The sequence below is a fragment of the Parasteatoda tepidariorum genome, chromosome 3, assembly GCF_043381705.1.
Source record: "Parasteatoda tepidariorum isolate YZ-2023 chromosome 3, CAS_Ptep_4.0, whole genome shotgun sequence".
NCBI classification, from domain to species: Eukaryota; Metazoa; Arthropoda; class Arachnida; order Araneae; family Theridiidae; genus Parasteatoda; species Parasteatoda tepidariorum.
In genome coordinates, this window is record NC_092206.1 from 77660404 (window position 1) to 77680786 (window position 20383).

The 20383-nt window shown below is 26.2% G+C and overlaps 1 protein-coding gene across 1 annotated transcript in view; it reads right to left on the reverse strand.

Annotated features, from left to right (window-relative positions):
• LOC107445618 (uncharacterized) overlaps positions 1-17657 on the reverse strand; it is a 27288-nt gene extending 9631 nt beyond the window's left edge. Inside the window, exon 1 of the mRNA XM_021148770.3 lies at positions 17472-17657. Coding sequence (XP_021004429.2) covers positions 17472-17486 — 15 coding nt within the window. The 5' untranslated portion in view covers positions 17487-17657. The remainder of the gene's footprint in view (positions 1-17471) is intronic.
• Between the last annotated feature and the right edge of the window lie 2726 nt (positions 17658-20383).

Genomic DNA, 20383 nt, shown 5'->3' on the forward strand with positions numbered 1-20383 from the left:
TCAAAACTGCTAGCACCCGCCGTGGCATTGATTCCACAAGGTGCTGATATGTAGTCTGAGGTATCTGGTACCAAGCGCTCACCAACTGGTCCTGCAATTCCCTCACATTTCGAGGGGGTAGCGTGGCAGCAGGAATTTGGTTTTCCAAGTAGGACCACAAATACTCTATTGGATTAAGGTCAGGTGAATTTGGGGGCCAAGACAAGACTTGAAAGTCACTGGAATTTTCCTCGACAATTCGACCCTTATGACATGGTGCATTATCCTGTTGGTAAACACCATCCCCCGCAGGAAAAACTGCTGCCATGAATGGGTGAACCTGGTGTACAACTATGTTCAAGTAGCTTACAGATGCCAGGGATTGTTCTGTGAAGATCATGGGTCCTAATGTACCCCATGAAGACATTGTTCCTGGGCGAGAAACCAGGAAAACCTGGGAGAGTCCATTGTTATAGATGGAGGGTGGTTATAATGTAATGGCTCTTCGGTGTATATTATAATTTACTTTAAGAAAAGTTGTTAGGTAACTTCTAAAGAATTTTTTTCGCGTGTTTTATTTGAATATAGTCATAGACCAGTAAAATTAATTCAAATAAACGGCCACACTTGGAAAAATGTTGCGCACAGCTGATAATTGATTTAATAACTTCGTTTTACTTCTTAATGGAATGATTGAAAATCATTATGATTGAAAGTCCTCTAGAAAGCGAATTTTGACCCAAAAATGCTAAGAAAAATTTAATAGTTTTTCGAAACTTATTAAATTAAAAATATTTATATATTAAATTAAAAATATTAGCTTATTTTATAATAAATAAATAAATGAAAATAAAATCGCATAAAAACCAAATGCACTGAAATTCTGTATCAATACCCGAATATATGAGATAAACAAATGTTAGTAGTATAAGAAATAAGACGCTAAATTTAACTAAATAATTCCAAAAGCGGTAAGATATTACCTGATTTAAAACTTCATTCTCTTCAAAAATATATAAACAGCAAAAAACAGTCGACATGATTCAAGCTCTCAAAAACAGGAGCCCATATGTTTCATTTTGGTTTATTTATTTATTTATTATTATTATTATTCATTTTTTCGGTTTTGGCTGGCAAGTCTTGAAAATGGGAGCCCATTTTTAAGTGCTTAAAACATGCCGACAGTTATAACCAATTAATATATTTTTGAATCGAATGAAGCTTTTAATCAGGTATAGACGCTAATTTATATTTTTATTGAAAACAATTTCGCCATTTATAAATCATGCATAAGAAATTCATCCTAATTTACTAGACAGAAGGTCCTATTATAAATTCTTAGATCCTAGCTTTTTCATAAATTAAAAAAACAACAACAGATAATTGCATAAAAGTTAATGATTACGATAGATAATACTTGGAGATAGCATTTAAAAGTAACTTTTTGTTATTTTCAACCTAGTAACAAAAATTTTACTCGGAGCTATAAACATTAATCCAACTTTCCAGTGGGAATAAATACTACTTTATGGTAGCTCTCAGTTTAATGTGAAATTACAAAATCGATAAAATCCCATCATTAGTAAAAGAGTTGTAATCCATCTACCATTACAGCCACTCTCACAAATAAAATCAGAGGCATAACGAGTGCAAAACTATTTATTCCAAAACAAAAAATAAAATAATGAGGTTTGGAATCAACAGGTACTTTTTCGAAAAATCATCAATATAATCGTCAGGGAATACATTTTTCACCTGGCTCAAAGTTTCCTCTTTTGTTCGATTTTAGAACGAATATCCCTCAGGTAAAAGGGGGAGGCAAAGAGTAACAAAGGGCTCACCCACGCGAGATCACGTGTTAACGAGACTTAGTTACTGATGTAACCATGGAAACCAGACGATCACATTTATTTTGGAATAATAAATTCCTCAATGAGCTCCAATGATACCTGTTCTTGAGAAAGAATTTCAATTCCTTTCGCTATCGCTTTTCCCTTTCCACTCAAGCTTTAGATTTTGTCGCTGTGATGGAGAATTTGGAGCTTTATGGTATTGTGTGGCAACGGTAATTTAGAATCACAAATACTTTGGGAAACATTGTTTTCAGTATTTCCCTTTCACATAGTTTTGAAGATGTTTGCAATTTTATTTTCAAAAGAAGTAAATAATTCATTTTTTAATTTACGTGATAAATCTGAATATAAAGAAATAGAAAATGCGAATGTTTTTCTAAGTAAAAATGACAAAGAACCATTCGTTATTTTTATTTATAACCACCATTAGCTATCAGCTGGTTTTAGTTTCAAAATTATGCAATACTAAGTATGACCTACTGAAATAAAGATACCTTAATATTGCATAAGGATTTTTTTATCGCTACTTTTTAATTTTCAAACTTAAAAGCAGTGAAAAACTTTAATTTAATCCTTTGACGCTGAATTTTTATTCAGCATATTCTTCAAACTTTTTTCATTATTCTATCATTTTCCATTATTGGAGAAAAGAAAAGTAATATGTTTAGCATTTTAATAACTTATTGTTATGAAATACAGAATGAAACATCGAGTTCTTTTTCTGAGTGAAAGGTAAGAAACTCCAATCACGGCTCACTTCATAACTATAATTTTTCGAATGTGCATTTATTTGCAGGTATTTAGATCCAGAAAAAACAGTTTTTCATCGTTGAAATTCCTTTAATTTACAAAACCAGTTATTGATAATTTTTTGAATATGTATGAAATCTTTTTCTCAAGCTACTGTTTTGGGATTTTATATCTTAGTATTAATACAATTCCGGTAATCTAATAGATTATTTTAGTAACTATTAGACTTCTTTTAAAAAATTAATAAATACCAAAATATATTTTTGCTTGTAATTAGAGACTCAGGAAAAAGGGACATCATTGACCCATCTGAGTCAAATGGTTAAAAAAATTTAAATTTTTAAAAATAGTTAAATGGTAAAACTATACAGTTTAAGATGTATCCTATTGAAATATAGTCACCATGTTTTTGAGTAATTAATATTGTTATTATTACTCTACTGTTATCAATCCTTGAAAATGGCGAAATATTTGAAAGTAATAAAAAAAAAAATTCATTTTTGAAAATAGTTATGTAGTAAAACTATGCATCATAAAATGTGTTCTACTTAATTAAAGCCACCTTAATTTTGCCTGATGGATATTTTTATTGTTACCTTACTTACTTACTATTTTCATTTTTTGATAAAAGTTTGGAACAAGAGAGTCTGGTTGAAAATTATTAAATGGTGCGCAAAATAAAAAATTATAGTGCATCTGTGCAACTTTTGATGTAGTGATCAGATTTTTACGTAACAAAATGAAATCTCAATTATTAAAAAGGTATGCTTTAAATACGCTAGAAGATTTGACAGTTCATAATTCTTTTTCATTATAATTTTTTTCATTTTCAGCCTATGCATAAACCAAGAACAAATTTAGAGCTTGACAACATAACGCTTCAGACCTCTCAATTCCACAGTATAATACGAAATTTAATTTTAAGACTTTTGTTGATAAAACCGAGAAAAATTAACATTAATATAATCAAAATGATTAGTACTGTTTCTTTGGCTAGTTTTCAATTGTTAATGAGCCTTATTTATTAATCCGCCAAACGAAATTTCATTATTTAGTGTTCTATAGGCACCGAAACTTGGTAACCGCTAGATCAGATAATGTTCCTGTGCTATAAAAAAGAAACTTTCTGAGCTATAAAAAAGCTATAAATTATCTGAGCTATAAATTATTTTGAATTCCTTTTATACTAATATAAAAACAAATAATAAATTAGAATTTTGCTTTTTGTTAAAGTTTCAAACCTTATGCTTTAATCAACGATCTTTCATCTAAAACCGTTTAAAAAAAATAATGTTTTTTTTTTTTCAAATGGATTGTAAGCTTTTGGAAGGGTTTTATTTTATAACTAATCTAACTTAAAAGTCTTAATTTCGAAAATTTAAAATACAAATTACTTCAAAACAAACGAAAAATAAAAACAAAATGAAAACTAGATGAATGAAAAGGATGTTATGTGGTACAAGGATCGTGGAATAAGTATACAAATTTTCTATACGACAAAAAAATTTATATGATTTAAAGAAATAGTTTGAGCTGGAAATATTCAAAACTGTTGTACTGTAAAATTAACACTGCTTAAAGATCTGTTGTTAGAGATAATAAGCTTGAAACATGTAATGTCTTTCATGACAAGATCTTAGAATTTGAGTGCTTCAGATATTCTTAAAGTAGACGGAATTTTGAGTGGCAATGAAGCAATTTCGTCCAAAATATCACAATTCTACTGGTAGAGATCAGGAAAAGATGGGAATATGGATTTGTATCGTTATTCAATATATAATTCCATTTGAAATTTGAGTCTAAATTTTTTTTAAAGTGATTCAAATGTGATGGGCAATAAATTCTTTCATGAGATAAAATAAATATAAATTCTGCTTGAATTGATCGAAAAATAAGTGAAGCTTGTATTGGCACAGAACTTCAGTTGAAAATTAAGAACTATAACTAGTCATAAAGTGGTTGAAAATCAATTGTAAGATTTTTATCTTAACAATCACAAAATCTATGAAATGAAAACATAATGATAACTAAAATAAAAATATTTAATAAGAACCGTTTAATAAAAATATGCAAAATAAAGGGAATAATTCGGATTTTTTATTTCAAAAGTATAGTTCCAACTTTATTTTTGCATGCTACAGCTACAGACAGAAAATTATTCAATTAATTTCAATTTATTTATACTGAAAACTTTCTATAAAAATTTTTAAAAAAATTTAAAAACATGATTAAACAGTAAGATCATTGATTTCAAGCAAATATAATAAAGAAATTATTATACGTCTAAAAAACGATTCCAAACAATTTATAAAAAGTATTAAACGTTCTGCCTGAACCTATTATTTTGGGATACAAATTTTAATCTACTTGCTTCCTAGGGAAATTCACAAAAGAATTGAATATGTTGAATATGTAAATGTTAAAGCTTTTCATAAATTATTTTTTATCATTAAATGTTACAAAGCGAATGTAGACAATTAATATTTAAAAAAATGCATATTTTCAATTTCAAATGAATATTCTCAATCTCTGAAAAGAGCTTTATACTTCGAGTATTTTATCAAAAGAGCCTCTCGGTGTTTAAATTTAATTTAGAAATATATTTGAAAAAAAAACACTTTTCCGTTGAATTTATTTATTTTGTCAACTCTGATAATGAAACTTTACTATTATTAGTGATGTTAAACATTTTAGTAGTTTGTTTATTTTGCCATGAACAGTTTTGAAATAATTGAATTTATTTCAAGATTCCAAAATTGCGTTATTTTCTTTTACGCAATTATTATATTAAAAATATGCTGTCACGTTTTAATTCAGTTCAGTTTTAGCTCTTCAGCATTCGTTTTGATAAAAAAATGCTTGAATTATATCTAAGTTTAGAGACTCATTGCATTCTTCATTTAAATATATTTACATTATATATTCAGTTTATTTATAATGAAACGTTGAATAAATATAAATGTACTTTTAGTTCAACTTTTAATGTAGTTAAATTTTTAATTAATATTAGATGCTTTCATTGTACTTTCTTTCGACATTTAACACACAATCAATTTTGTGAGAAAAAAATAATAAGAGAAACAAAATATTATGAATATTTTTGGACATTCAATACACATTATGATTAGAATATACAATTACAGATAATTTTAATTGAGTTATGAAATGAAACATAAAAAGAATAAAAATGAATTTAAATAAGCATTTATTTTTATTTTTATTGGAGTTCCTTAAGAGTTTTAGGAAATAGCAAATTATCTCTAACGTATATTTTAATCATTTTTTTTAAATACATAATTAAATATTATTCTCTATTATAAATTATAATTACATTATAATACAGAAAGTTTAAAATAAATTATTAAACACATAGTTAATTATTTTTCTTTAAAGTACTAAATTAATTTGCATATTTTTATATTCTTTTCGCAGATTCTTTTCGCCTGATCCACCACTGCTCTAGACAATAAAATCGTAAGAGTTTTTTTTTCTTGTTTATTTGTTTAGAGTTAAGTTTCATTTTCTGACATTTTCAAGGTTTTAGGAATTTTCCGTACTTTTGCAACATTTAATATTGATTTAAAATTCATTATTGAATAATTGTGATTTAGACAGTAATGTGATAGCACACTTTACATTAAATTCTATTTCCTACATCCTGCATCTCACAAACAGTTAGTTCATTGTAAAAATTTGCGGATTAAATTACGGTAAAAAGTACCGGCCGAGTTCATTCAATTTATTTTTACCGGAACATGTTACGAAACAAAACATCTGATGTAACTTAAGTTCTAAACTAATAATTACAGTAAAGTTACTGAATAACTCTAATCAAATAAATATTACTGTACAAATTACGGTATAATATTTTACGGAAGAAAACGTATATTACGGCAAAATGAATTGTGTGGATGATTCACCCGAAGTGTATGTACTTTGTACTGTAATTTGATTCGGAATATTTTACAGTGTCAACTGCAAAAAATTCCATTTCTGTTTCTGTGGGGTCACCTGTAATTGAATTCAATAGTTAGTATTAGAAAAAAAATCTTTTTATTCAGAAGGAAAATTATTATTATTCAGAATTAAATTATTTTTATTCGGATATAAAATAAGTTTCAGTAACTTCTAGTTACTGTTGTTTGAAGGAAACTATTATTTAGTTAAACCTACAAAATAAACCTATGAATACATTAAATTGAAAATATAATTAATAATTAAATTAAAAACGCATTTGGTTAAATTTTTAAGATACACGCAGTCACTTTTTAATCAGTCTAATTATTCAATAAGCTGAATATTAATAGATATAATTTAATTCTAATCTCAGAAACCCGAAGTCACTTTATGAAAATGAATAATGGGTTGCTTCACATTAAATTAGATCATTCGTCTAAATTTTGAATTATTATTCAAGTTCAATCTTGATAATTAAATTTAGAAATTAATACAAAGGTTTCTATTCAGACAGTGCGAAACAAACTGTTTCATTAGTGATAAAATAAATTGCTTTAATACATTTTTCAGAATACATTGCTGCTTGATATAAGTGTATTGTGTTTGAATTAAACAACAACAAAATAGCAACTAGTGTTTGTTAAAACCTATTTAATCTTTCCTTGATGAAATATCTTTAATGCTTCCCAAATCCTTTAAATCCCTAGTAAATATTCTAAAATCATTGACTAACTTTTAAATTTTTCCACAATCGAGTAATGCCACAGTAATTTTTATTAAACCTATATGACTTCTAAAAATTGCTTTTGACAAAAAAAAAACTGTCAATAAAAAATTTTCCTGGAGGAAAAAAATGTTCCCTTTCTTAAAGAAATTGAGCGGCATTTGCATACCAAGAAAATATGCATACAAAACTCAACCAGTTTTCCCTCAGACGAAACAGCCGCACACTCAGAAAAATGTATACACAAATATTGATCTAAGTTGATCCAATTTTTCATCAGACGCTGCAGTCTCATATTAAAAAAGCATGAATGCAAAATATTGTATTGATTCTACAAAGCTTTCATCAGACACTTCAGCCTGTTATTAAAAAATATGAATGTAAAATAGGGTAGTAATTCAGCAAAATTTTTATTAGACACAAAGGTTTCATATTAAAAAAAACTACGCTTGTAAAATTTGGTTGATATTCAGCTAAAATTTCATCAACAGCGGCAATGTCGTATTAAAAATATATGGACGTAAAATGTGGTAGTGATTCAGCTATATTTTCATTAGACGCTGAGGTCTCATATTAAGAGAATATGCATGTAAAACATGGTAGAGAATCAGCTAAATTGTTATAAGAAGCTGCAATCTCGTATTAAGAAAAATTCAGCGTTAAATATGGTAGTATTTAGCAAAATTTTCATCATGCACTGCATTCTCATAATATGAAAATTTGATTGTAAAATAGGAAAAATAATTAAGTCAAGCTTTCATCAGACGCTACAGTTTCATATTAAGAAAATATGAATGTAAAATATGGTAGCAATTCAGCTAAGCTTTCATCAGACGCTGCAATCTTATNTAACTAATCTCGAACTCAAACCTCAACACAAGCTTTCATCAGACGCTACAGTTTCATATTAAGAAAATATGAATGTAAAATATGGTAGCAATTCAGCTAAGCTTTCATCAGACGCTGCAATCTTATATATTAAGAAAATATGAATGTAAAATATGGTAGTGATTCAGCTAAATTTTTCTCAAACGCAACAGTCGCAAGTCATAAAAACATACATGAAAATATAGCGGGGATTTAGTCAAGTTTCTTTCAGACATTGCAGTTGCAAGAAAATATGCACTCAAATATTAGTTTTGTTTCATTCAATTTTTCATCAAACTCCGCAGTCAAATTTCAAGAAAATATAGATGCAAAATATGGTAGAGGTTCGTCCAATTATCCGTCAGACATCGCCGTTTGTCATTGCAATTCTGATTTTAAGTAAAGATACTATTGTTGGTACATCGCAAGAGCGTCTACTTTTGTTTACTACATTGTTTGTGATTATATGCGTTTAAATCCGCTTTATTGTAATGCAGTTCAAAAATATGTTTCGCTCTATGGCTACTTCGTTTGTAAATTTGGTTATGTGTAAATTGAAGTATAGAAATAATTCCAAAAATAAATTGCAAATAGATTTAATTGCTAAGTGAACTGAAAACTAAATTTTTAGCGTTTTAAAATAGCGTTTAAAGAAAAATAAATAATAAAAGAAATTTAATTCTAATATATTCGTATTTTGGATTTTAGTTATGTATGCTGAATATTAATCAGGGCAAAAACCAACAAGAAAGAAAGGTCAATTCTATTTGTAAAGGTTAATAAATAAATTACAAATTTCCGGAAACACGTATTTTCAAAGAAAAATATCATACACGCTAATTTGACATCATAAATTTCAGAAACTAGTCATACATATTAAATTTTCAGTTCATGATTTTAACAAAATTATTGTATTACTTGATGACTTTCTATTTAAAATTATAAATTTAATAAAATTGAAATTTTGTATGAATTTCAACAAATTTTTTTGAGTGCAAGTTTTCATAACGTCATTTAAATACATTAAAGCTATTTTTACTCTCTTGCCATTTCAATTAATATTAATATTTGATTTTATAATGCCATTTAAATTCATCAATATAAACTTTTTTATTAAGTTCATTTAAATTCATACTACTACATATTTTATGTCATTTGAATTCCTAATATCAGAAAACTCCATTTTCGGAAATTTAACAGAAAACATACATCTTTTATTTAGTCTTTTGAAATTTAGATGAGATAAATTATTCTGCTTCCTATAAATATTTTCACTGTTAAAACCCTCTTGTTGTATGTAAATTTAGAAAGTAAATATCTTTTTCGTTTATTTTTTTATGATTAACTTTATACTTTGTGGTTTAGCCGTAACTGTATTTCTAAATGTAATAATCAATAAAATAGTTTTAAATTCATACGATTTCTAGTACTTTTTATATTACAATTTTAATATTTTGTAATTTTCATGTTTTTTTTTTACTTTTAAAATTAATCAAACAACTTTTAATTTAACAGAAAAGTACTTATCGTTAAAAAAGGAATTATTGATTTCAATTTATCAAACACTGCATTTTTTGTTCAATTTAAAATATGTACTAAAGCTCAAAAAGTTTCGAAGTTGTGAACATGCCTAATAATGTAAAGTAGTAAAGCATTAAAAGAGTATAGTTTTTGCACTACATGCCTGCATGGCATACCATTAACTACACGACAGATAAACGAAGGTTCTTTTTTTGTTAAAATAAAGAAAAAATTCTGTTTATACAAGATCAGAGTTATGTAATGCCACGTATTCAGAACATTGACTGAAGCTGTATAGTTTTTACTTGATTAAAAAATTTCATTCGGTTAAAAAATATACAAATTGAAAATAACAGTTGGCATGTTCCAATTGCTCAAAATTAGGAGCTCATTTTTCAAAACTTACCAGACGTGAATGAGAAGAAACAGAAGTGATTTGAAATATAAAAGGTGAAATTGAAAACGAAAAAGGGAAAATAAAGGTGAGAGACTGAATAAGAAAAACCTCAAAAGCCGTGAGAGGATAAAAATGAACATAAAAAAATAAAACCAGAAAAACCACTGGCACTGAGAGGGGTAAACTAAGGTAAAATGCATTTCCTCGAGATATGAGGCAAGGAACTAATGTTCTTAACAAAAGAATCAAGATTCATATGAATAAAACAAGATTCCAGGGCATCAAGATAAACTGATATTACTGCTTGAAATAATTCTCTCAACGCCAAAATTAAATTTATGACAAAAAATTGAATAGTTATTTTAAGATTCCAACAATGCACAGCAATTTATTGTTTCTCATAATCATGAATCAGTTTATCGGGATTATTTATTAAATGTACAGTTTTAAATAAGTAATTTTTTGAAGATACTAAAATTTATGCAGTTATATTACAAACGAAATATTTAATCACTCAGTTAGGAGTTACGGAACAAATTGAAATACATTATCAATCAAATTAATTCCAATTTTAATTTTGATTGCAAATTTAAACTATATTATACTGAACTCAATTATAACATCGTAAATTAAATTATGTAATCGAAATCATTCTTATCGTGAACCATAATATCGCATTATGATGACACGATGTCATGATCTGACTTTAAACATGATCCAATTTAACATATTATTAAAATTATAGAAAATTTACCCATAATATGGTTTGAAATGATTATATTATGGCTAAAAACTTTTGATACCATAATCTAAATAAAAATAGTTTTTTTGAAAATGTACATTTTACTACTACTTTTTAAGTTTAAGATGTGTCCTAAACTTACATAACATTCAAAATGTTATATGCAAATCTAATATATTTTTAATGGATTTTATAAATATAAAATAAGTACGTCATGAGCAAAAAATATGTTTAAAAAATGTATCCCAGTCAAGTACAGCTCTTAACGGTTGTCATTTCGTTATGGAACATTGCTTTTTTCCTTCATGAATGAATTTTTGATGAAACGTGACTGACAGTTCACTAAATTTTGCAGAGGAAGAACTCAAATATTCATAACTTTTTAAAAATTTTTGAAAACAAATTGCTTTCTTTTTCATATTGTACGTATTTCGCTGCATTATTTTAAGCCAAACTTTGTCTTTAAGAAGGAGACCTTGAAAAAAAATATTTATTTCAGATTATCCTTATTTTGCTATTCTGTTTATTGTATAGTTAAATATTTTTGACACAAACATTTTTGAATTTATTACGTTTGAATATTATAAATTTTTTTCCTATTGTAACTTACTTCTACTTACAGTATCGCATCCCTGTTCTGGTATATGGTAAAATTCACCTCGTCTCTAACATCGAAAAGCTCAGTAATTTTTATTGAAGCGCTTTGGTAGAATTAACAATAAAACATAGTTTTATAATCTGTGATAAAATTTTATTAAATAAATGGCTTGGTTACTTTGATAAATTTGGTTTGGTTTAAAATTAGTTAATTTTATCATGATACCTTAGAGCATGGCATAAAAAAGTGGCATAAAAAAGCCTTTATTTGGTTAAACTTGCTTTTCAGTTTTATACTTCTTACTAAATGTGCGGTAATAAGAACTAACTATGATTTCAGAGAATCAGAATTTCGTGGCAAATCGTTACCATATGAACGAAAAAATTACCAAATGTTATTATTAAATACCGTATATTTTTCTTTTTGTTATCCAAATTATGGTTTGTTTAATCAGAAATGTCGCTACCATATAGTATGGTAATTATTTTAATGCTTTTCATCTTGTTTGCACCTCTCTTTTATCTGTGTTTTGACACTAAAAAGCCTTATTTTAATAAAGGAGATATCATACCTCACTAACAACCCGAAGTTACTCTTATCTTTAACAGGCATACTTTGGTTTTAATCATCCAGTGTACGCCTTTAAAAAATTTTTATCGAATATTTTAATTTTGTATAAATTTATTCATATTTTTATTATTATTAATATTACGAAATAAATAAAACTGTTTGTATAGAATTATTTTTAAAAGTTTTTCCAAAAATGATGAATTTTATTATGGAATTTGTATATAAAAAATTATCAATGTCAATCAGAATATAAACAATAAAAAAGATAGATGTTAAGAGCAATTTTAATTGCTGTACGATTTGATTTTAAAGCTTTTGAAAATAAGACTAATGCTAAAATAATAAATTATATAAAAGAAAAATCAGAAAATAATATAAATACCAGTAAGAAAATTTTAAAGTTTAGAAAAAAGATTACCATTAAATATTTTTATTTTATCACATTTTATGGATATTTCATACACGTGCTATGTATTCGTAATAAATATAAATGCATTGCATGAACAGTTTAAAAAAATTACAGTTTAATAAATAATCAGTCATGAAATCATAAGATCAAGAGCTATTGAAATTAAAGTTCAAAAACTCCGTTCCCGTCTTCGTTAAGCAGTGTTATGCAAATTAATTTAATATTTGATTTTTGTTTAATAATATTAAAAACGTATATTTTGAATAGCATGTAAACAGTTAGGAGATTTTGTAAAAATGCGAACACATAATATAAATTACTTTAAAAACACATCGAGTTTTAGCAATTTTCAGCATTATAATTTTGAGTATCTTTGTCAGAAATGAAATAAAATAAGGTATTCACATTAAGGTTTGCAAATTTACATCTAAAGAAAAAGTTCGCTATTAAAAAACGATGAATCACTTATGAAGGTGGTGTTTAGAGCATTATAACCTGTTTTATTACCTGATAAAATATGGAGAAAATTCTGACGTAAACATTCATCAACTTTTTAGTTTCCGCTTGTATACAGGCCTTAAATTTGCTAATCTCGTCTAACTTGTTAATTAAATTCTCGTTTTGATTTAAAAAAATCCTTTTTTTACCTGTCTTAAATACTAATTTTTAACAATTAATATGAATAATTGTATTGGTTCATTTTTAGCAAGGATTATAAACGTATATATGAAAGGCGGCAATTGACTAACACCATATATTTAATAAACAAATACAAACTATGTAAGATATTGTAATGATTATTAAAAAAATAAGCAAAGCTATTTTTTCTTTATTTTTCGGATAGCAAATTTGAATTGTTGCTTTGATTATTAGAATTAAAATATATCTACCAGTTTACAATCACAGCCGTTTTGCTCATTATACTCACATAAAACATAAATTAAAGCCTTATCGAATAGTTTTGAGGTAAGTATGATTAATTTTCAAAATGAATAAAAAAAATTTTCCTCATTATTTAAAGAGTCAGAATTCATCGTTTGATCCTAAGAGTATAGAAGGAAGTAATTATTGGTTAAAAAATAAAATTAATGAATTTTATTTTAATTTTCTTAAAATAGTGGGGAAATAACCATAAATATGTATGAATTGAATGTTGGAAAAGGTCTTTAGCTGTAGCAAAATGTCTTTCAATAAAGATTTTTAAATAATTTAACTTTTCTTCCTTTTGTCCTATGCATGAATTTAAATCTATGAATTAAAATTTGGCTTCAGAATATTTATTATAGAAATTAGTAATTAGCGTTGTTTTTTAGATTTTTAAATAGGCTGCTACGTACGTTAAAAGTTTATTTTCTCAAAATAAAATTAAAATCTTGTTAAAATCATGTTTCTAATTTAAATAAATTGCAGTTGTTATTTTTATTTTTGAAATATTTTACGTATATGCAGTTAACGCGCTTTTATGAGTGGGCGTATAACAATTATTTTTAAACTATAAATGAAATGGAATTAAAAAAAATTAAATACACAAAAAATTGCAATGGTAGTGGTGTAAATTAATGTAACTAAAAATGTTTCAGATCTGATTTATAAACATGTTCTCTATTATTTAAACTAAAATATTGTAAAATAACTAATATTAGCTATACAGTTCAACGCATTACACGTTTTTCCATTAAAATGTGACCAGATTAACTTTTGAATAAAGAAATAATGTCAGTCAAAACCTTTTATTTGTGCTTCCACTACTATACTTAAGTATAAAAGACACCATTTATTCAGTTTACGTTTATCAAATTCTTTTACAGGTAAATATTTAAAAAAAGTCATTTTTTTACTGTTCTTAATTTAATAAAAATTGGCATGAAAATAGCCTCCTCAGATGTTTTATGAAATAAGACTTTTCTCACAACATTTAACGATTTATTGAAATTTGATTACTTTATTTCTTAATTCTTTCCAAATGTCTAGAGTGCTCAAATTTCAACTGGAGCTATCTGCCTGCTGGGAATACAAGTTTCTTATATGGTTCAAATGTATGGTAAATGTTTCGCCATTTTATGGTCAATATACATCTCGCAGAGAAAAAAAATATGGTCAAAACTACTATCTCTTTTTCTTTAATTTCATAGCGTTTCTAGCTCTATGGGAATACCAAAAAGTTCAGTAGTTTTTACCAAAGAGCTTTGGTAATGATTTTGGTAAAATTAACAATAACATATAATTTTATAATATGTAATAAAATGTGATAAATGTCATAAAATTTGGCATTTTTATCATAATACTTTAGAACATGGCGCAGAAACCATTTATTCGGTTAAATTTACTTTTGAGTTTTGTTTCGTTTTCAAAATATGTGGTAATAAGAACTATGACTTAGAAAACCAGAATTTCCAACAAAACGTTTTATAAAAGCGAAAAAATTACCACAAAAGCGAAACAATTACCAAATAAATAGTTAAAATACCTTATATTTTGGTTTCATTGTCATAATTATGTCTTTTTTTAACTAGAAATGTGATAAACAAAAAGTGCAGTAAATTTTATCAAAAAATTTTCTCCGTGCAATAGACAGATTAACTGGCAGTTAACTAAAAATAAGAATATAATTAAACACTAATTATTTAAAAAACTTTTCACGTGAACTAAAACGGCAAAAATAATTGTGTTTTTATTAAACAAGAGAAAAAAATTTATAGAGTATATAACTTTCATAATATTTAAAAACAATTTATGCTAATTATCTTTCTTTTCTTCATTAGAGCTATATTATATTATAATAATTTATCTGTCATTACACAAAAATTACTATCTAAAATTATTATTATAATAAAACAAATGTCATTTTAATTCATTTTATAGTTATAAATCAAATATCATATACATTAAATAAATATTATGAAAAACATTTAATCATTTCGATATTGTATTTAATTCCATTCTAATATGAAAGTTATTTGAGTAGCTCTGAAATATAAAATTCTTTATTCGGCAAATTTTAAGAAAGATCTGCGAAAGCGATGAAAAAATTCAATCAATATACAATAATCCTCATACTTAAAAATTCTGAAATATCTTTCATTAATTAATTAAATTTTATAACAAATTTGGAAGAGTTATTTATAACTTCCATCCTCTTAATAACAAAAATTAAGGTGAAATAAAAAGAAAAGGGAAATGGTTATGAAAAAAATGGTGAAAAATGGCTTTTCCTTGTATCAATAGTTAAATGCAGGGGCTGATATTGAAAATGAATAAAATGCTTCTGTCATTCTAGGAAACAACAATAAAATATTAATTCTGAAAAGGTTACTAAATTATAAAATTTGTTTAATATCGGATAAAATGTGACAATCTCTAATAAGATTACTTATGATTTTTAGAAATAATTAAGAAAAAAAATTAAAAATTATTTTACACTTAATATTTCCCCCTTTTAATTGATGTGTATAGAAATGGTTTTACAAAAGCAGAACGAAAGGAAAATTTCTTGGGGTGATATTTGTCATTAAATTTCGATTTTTAACTGATTTTTAACTTAATATTTTCAAACTGAAGATGCATCATAATGATTCTTTTTGTTTCATGAAAAAGTTAGTTAAAACTCGCTTAATGTTCAATAATTAAATATGACTATTAATTTATTTTAATCTCTCACTCTCAAATAACTCTTTAATGCGCATATTAACAATGATATCAAGTTTACCTAAATTGTACCATAATACGATAAAAAATCTGAAATAAAATTAACAATATCAAATATAATTTGTAATGGCATTATTTCAAATATTGTGTCCATCATAGTATGTTAAAGTGATAATCTATTGCTCTTATGAGTTTCATTTCAAATGATACTGACTATATATTGCAGTTTATTTATGATATATATTTTTTAAATTTCACATACAAAACAATTTTCTATAACAAAATATTAACATTCAAAAACAAATGATTGAAATTTTGCTAAATTATTTTGCAAATTTCAAATTATGTTATTTAAAGTTCTGGTTTGTCATTACAATAGATTAAAAAAAAGTGAAGACTAATTATTTTGAAAGTTTCATCAAATTAAATTCGAAACTCTCATCTTTGTTGAGACTCTCATAAGAGAAAGATAAGATAAAATTGTTTTCTGTGATTAAAACAGCATCCATAACAAGCTCTAAATAATGTATTCTAGAAAGATAATATTAAAATATTGTAATTAACCAAATTATGAATATTGTATCCATCCAATCTACAACTATGATATTGAAATATTGAGTTCAAGCAAGCTAGAAATATAGTATTTGACCAATAAAAATTATATTGGAATATTGTTTTCAAAAAATCTAGATATACAACATTAGGTTATTGTATTCAACTAATCTACAAATATAATATTTATATAAAGTATTGAACCAAGATAGAAATATAAGATTTAAATAAGGTATTCAACTTATTGTGATATAATTCAGGTTAGTTAAATATATTAAATAATTTTTTACAAATTAAACAAATCAAATCATTGACATTATAATCACAATTTGTTTTTATCATAAAAATTTGTATGTGATAAAAAATATGATTTGATGTAATTCAAGCATGATAAATTTTAAATTATATTATTACAAAATTTGAAATACAACTCAGATGAGTAAAAAATATCAAAACAACTTTTTTTGTTTGAATCAAGCAAAATAAAATCAAAATTCATCAGAAGAAGAAAAATATTTTTATTTATCTCCATGTTAAATTTAAAACAGTTCAATTTATAAACAATATATTTCATTTTTAAACAATATATTCGGAAGTTTTTCGCGTGCACTACTTAATCTTTTACAATAGTGAAAGATTAACTTACTTAATTTAATTTAATTTTATAATGAAATGTCTTAAACGTTTTTCTCCAAAAATTCCAATAAAATTGAAAAATAATTAAGAGATTAATTTCTAATAAATAGACATTTTAATGTTTTGCAAATAAACAGAAATCAGTTTAGAAAAAATAGTTACATTTATTAAACTTAGACGTTTTTGAAGGCGTTAAAAAAATTCTATAAAAGTGAAATTAAGGGTAAAAACTTTTTCTCAAAATTTCTATATAATAATTTTATTTACTCACCTTAATATTCCACATGGCACTTCACAAAGTCAAAATTTAAAAAAATTTAATTGATTTTTGTAAATTTTACGTTACATTAATTTTCCCGAAGTATATTTTATCCCTCCGCAATTTTATCCTTGATAAGATGATACCTGGGATGAAATGATGACAAGTAACAGGTCAGCTTCACAGTTGGCATATTTATACAAGCCTTTCATGCCGGTCGCGGATGGTTTCCATGACAACGTCGCGCATGCGCTCTAATCCCAGCCTTGCAAATGGCGGTAGAAATGACTCCTTGTTTTAAAACTGCTATAGTTATTCCAAAGAAAAGCTTTGACATTACCTGTCGTTATAGTCAAAGCACTGTCCTCTAGTTGCCTTGACATAGGAAGTATAGAATTTCATCTACTTGAATTTTTTCCGAGATATATTTATTAGATAAACAGTTTAAAGAGGCGTTATTTCTTTAAAGAATGCTTCCTGTACAATAGGTTGCAACAGACATTGGAAGACGAAGGTCGTTTTTGAAAGAGAGGATATAGTTTTTATTGGTTCGGATTTTACAATAAATTAGAAGAATGATCTTCTACTGAATGCGTAATGCCATGGGAATAAATTTTTAAAACAATTAAAAGGATACATTTGTCAAATTCTCGAACGCGAATCACCCACTCTTCAAGGAATCGTTGCCTCTTGTTGTGCAAATGCTGTAGAAGTCAATAAAGAAACTAATGATACATTTTACATGCTCGATTTATTCTTTGAAAGTATGTTAACTGTTTTACGCATTATCTGCCTAAGTATGTTAACTTTTGTTAGGTTCAGATAAAAAGCTCAATCACTTTGTGAAATCCGGCGAAGTTCAGTAAGGTTTTGAGTTACCCAAGACTCGAAGATAACCTTTGGTTTTAAACAAGAGCCACTATATTTGTATCTTTTTCACTCAAAATTTCTTTTAAATTATGTCTGATTGAAAATACTCTATTGTATTTTCATATGTAGTTGCAATAGCAAATTAAAACAACAATTTTTTTATATTGAAAAAGTAAATTTATGAAGTTTTAATTATTATTTATTTATACTCATTATAAACTTTTAAAGCCCCACCTTAGATTACTTTAGTTTTTTTTTTATTGCATTTCTCAGATTGATTTTTTAAATTAATTAAGAGTAATTTACAATTCTTTTTCATAATTTATTAAATTCGATAATTCTCGCACGAGAGTAGATTTTTTAAAGAATGAGTGTTTTACATTCTAATTTTTCTAATTCAATGTGCGGAGTCTGTATAAAGGAATTTTTATTATTTTTTTAAATTTTTTTAATAAGAGAAGTTTACAAACAATTGGTAAGTCGTACCTGAATAGCATCTATTATTAGATCGTATTTGATACATCGAAGCAATTAAATAAATCAACTGAGAACAGAATTGCATTTAAAATATCAAAGCAATCAATCAAATTACTTTTTTATAGAAAAATAAAAATAAGTGATGGAACATCAGAAATATTGTACATCACATAACCAAGAGCATTTTGATAATGATGCTGTTTGTTTTTTAACAAAAAAAAGTGTAGAAAATTGTTTTGAATTCCTTCAAAAGCATTCATTTTTTACAAAGAAAAATGTTTTTGCGACATATATTGAATACCATGTTTTACTGTATGGATTGAATATATCGTCGGTGAGTGTTTAAATCTGAAAACTGCTTGAAATGTGAGTTTACGAAAATGGACGCAGCTCTACATGCATGTCTTTGAAAATGGACATATTTAAGAAAACGGCAAAGACTTTGATGTCATTTTACAAACTTCTTTTATGTTGTTCTTTTTTTAAGAACAAATTAATGAATCTAACTAAATTCATCATGTAATTATGTAATATGGTAATTCACCTAAATCCTTTGGCATATTTTAAAAAATTAGTCTGTTTTTGAAAAAATTGCAAAAGTAAATTGTTGTTTTTACAAGGTTGCTACAGTGCTACAAATTTATAATAGTTTTACTAAATTTAAGTTGTAAAAATTTAGAGTTTTAAAACTTACTTTATAGTTTAGAATCCTGAATAGGATGACATCGTCTGAAAAGTTACAACTGTAATATACCTACCCACCCCGAATCAGAAGTAAGTGACTTTGCTTCATAATGATTATGCTTAGTGTCTAGATAAGTAAGGAAAAGTAAATACGTAATTCCTCGTTTAGTAGTTAAATTTAAGTTAAACACTGAAAAGGCTCATTTTTTACTTTGTCCATTTTCGTAAACACGCAATTCCAGCTGTTACTTTTGCGTAAGCACACTTTGAGCTACGTACATTTTTGTAAAAACGCGTATTTTGCTGTGTTGTTTTTTGTCAACACGCATTTCGAGCTGCGACCATTTAAAAAAAAACATTTCCAGCTTTTTCCATTTTTGTAAACACGCATATTTTACAATTTCGATTTTCGTAGAAACTCATTTCGAAATGTGACCATTTTTGCAAGCGAGCATTTTGGGCTGCGACAATTTTCGAAAACATGCATTTCGAGCTTTGTCTATTTTCGTGAACATGTATTTTGAGCTGTGTCCATTATCGTAAACACACATTTCGAGCCGTGTCCACTTTCTTAGACATGCATTTTGAGCTGTCTCACTTTTCGTAGACACGCATATCTTGTAATATCAATTTTGGTAAACATTTCGAGCTGTGTACAGATTTGAAAACTCCCCGATGAGTTGATCATTTTCGACAACAATAACTATCGATTACGATAGCACAGCGATCATTATTGGCCAAGGTAAACTGTAAGAAACATTATCATCGAGAAATTATGCTCAAATACAATATTGGAATTATTGATAAATTTCATTTGGTTAACGAAATTAATGACCAATGTTAAGTGGAAAACATGTTGATATTTTTAGAAATGTGATGATGGTTAGAATGTT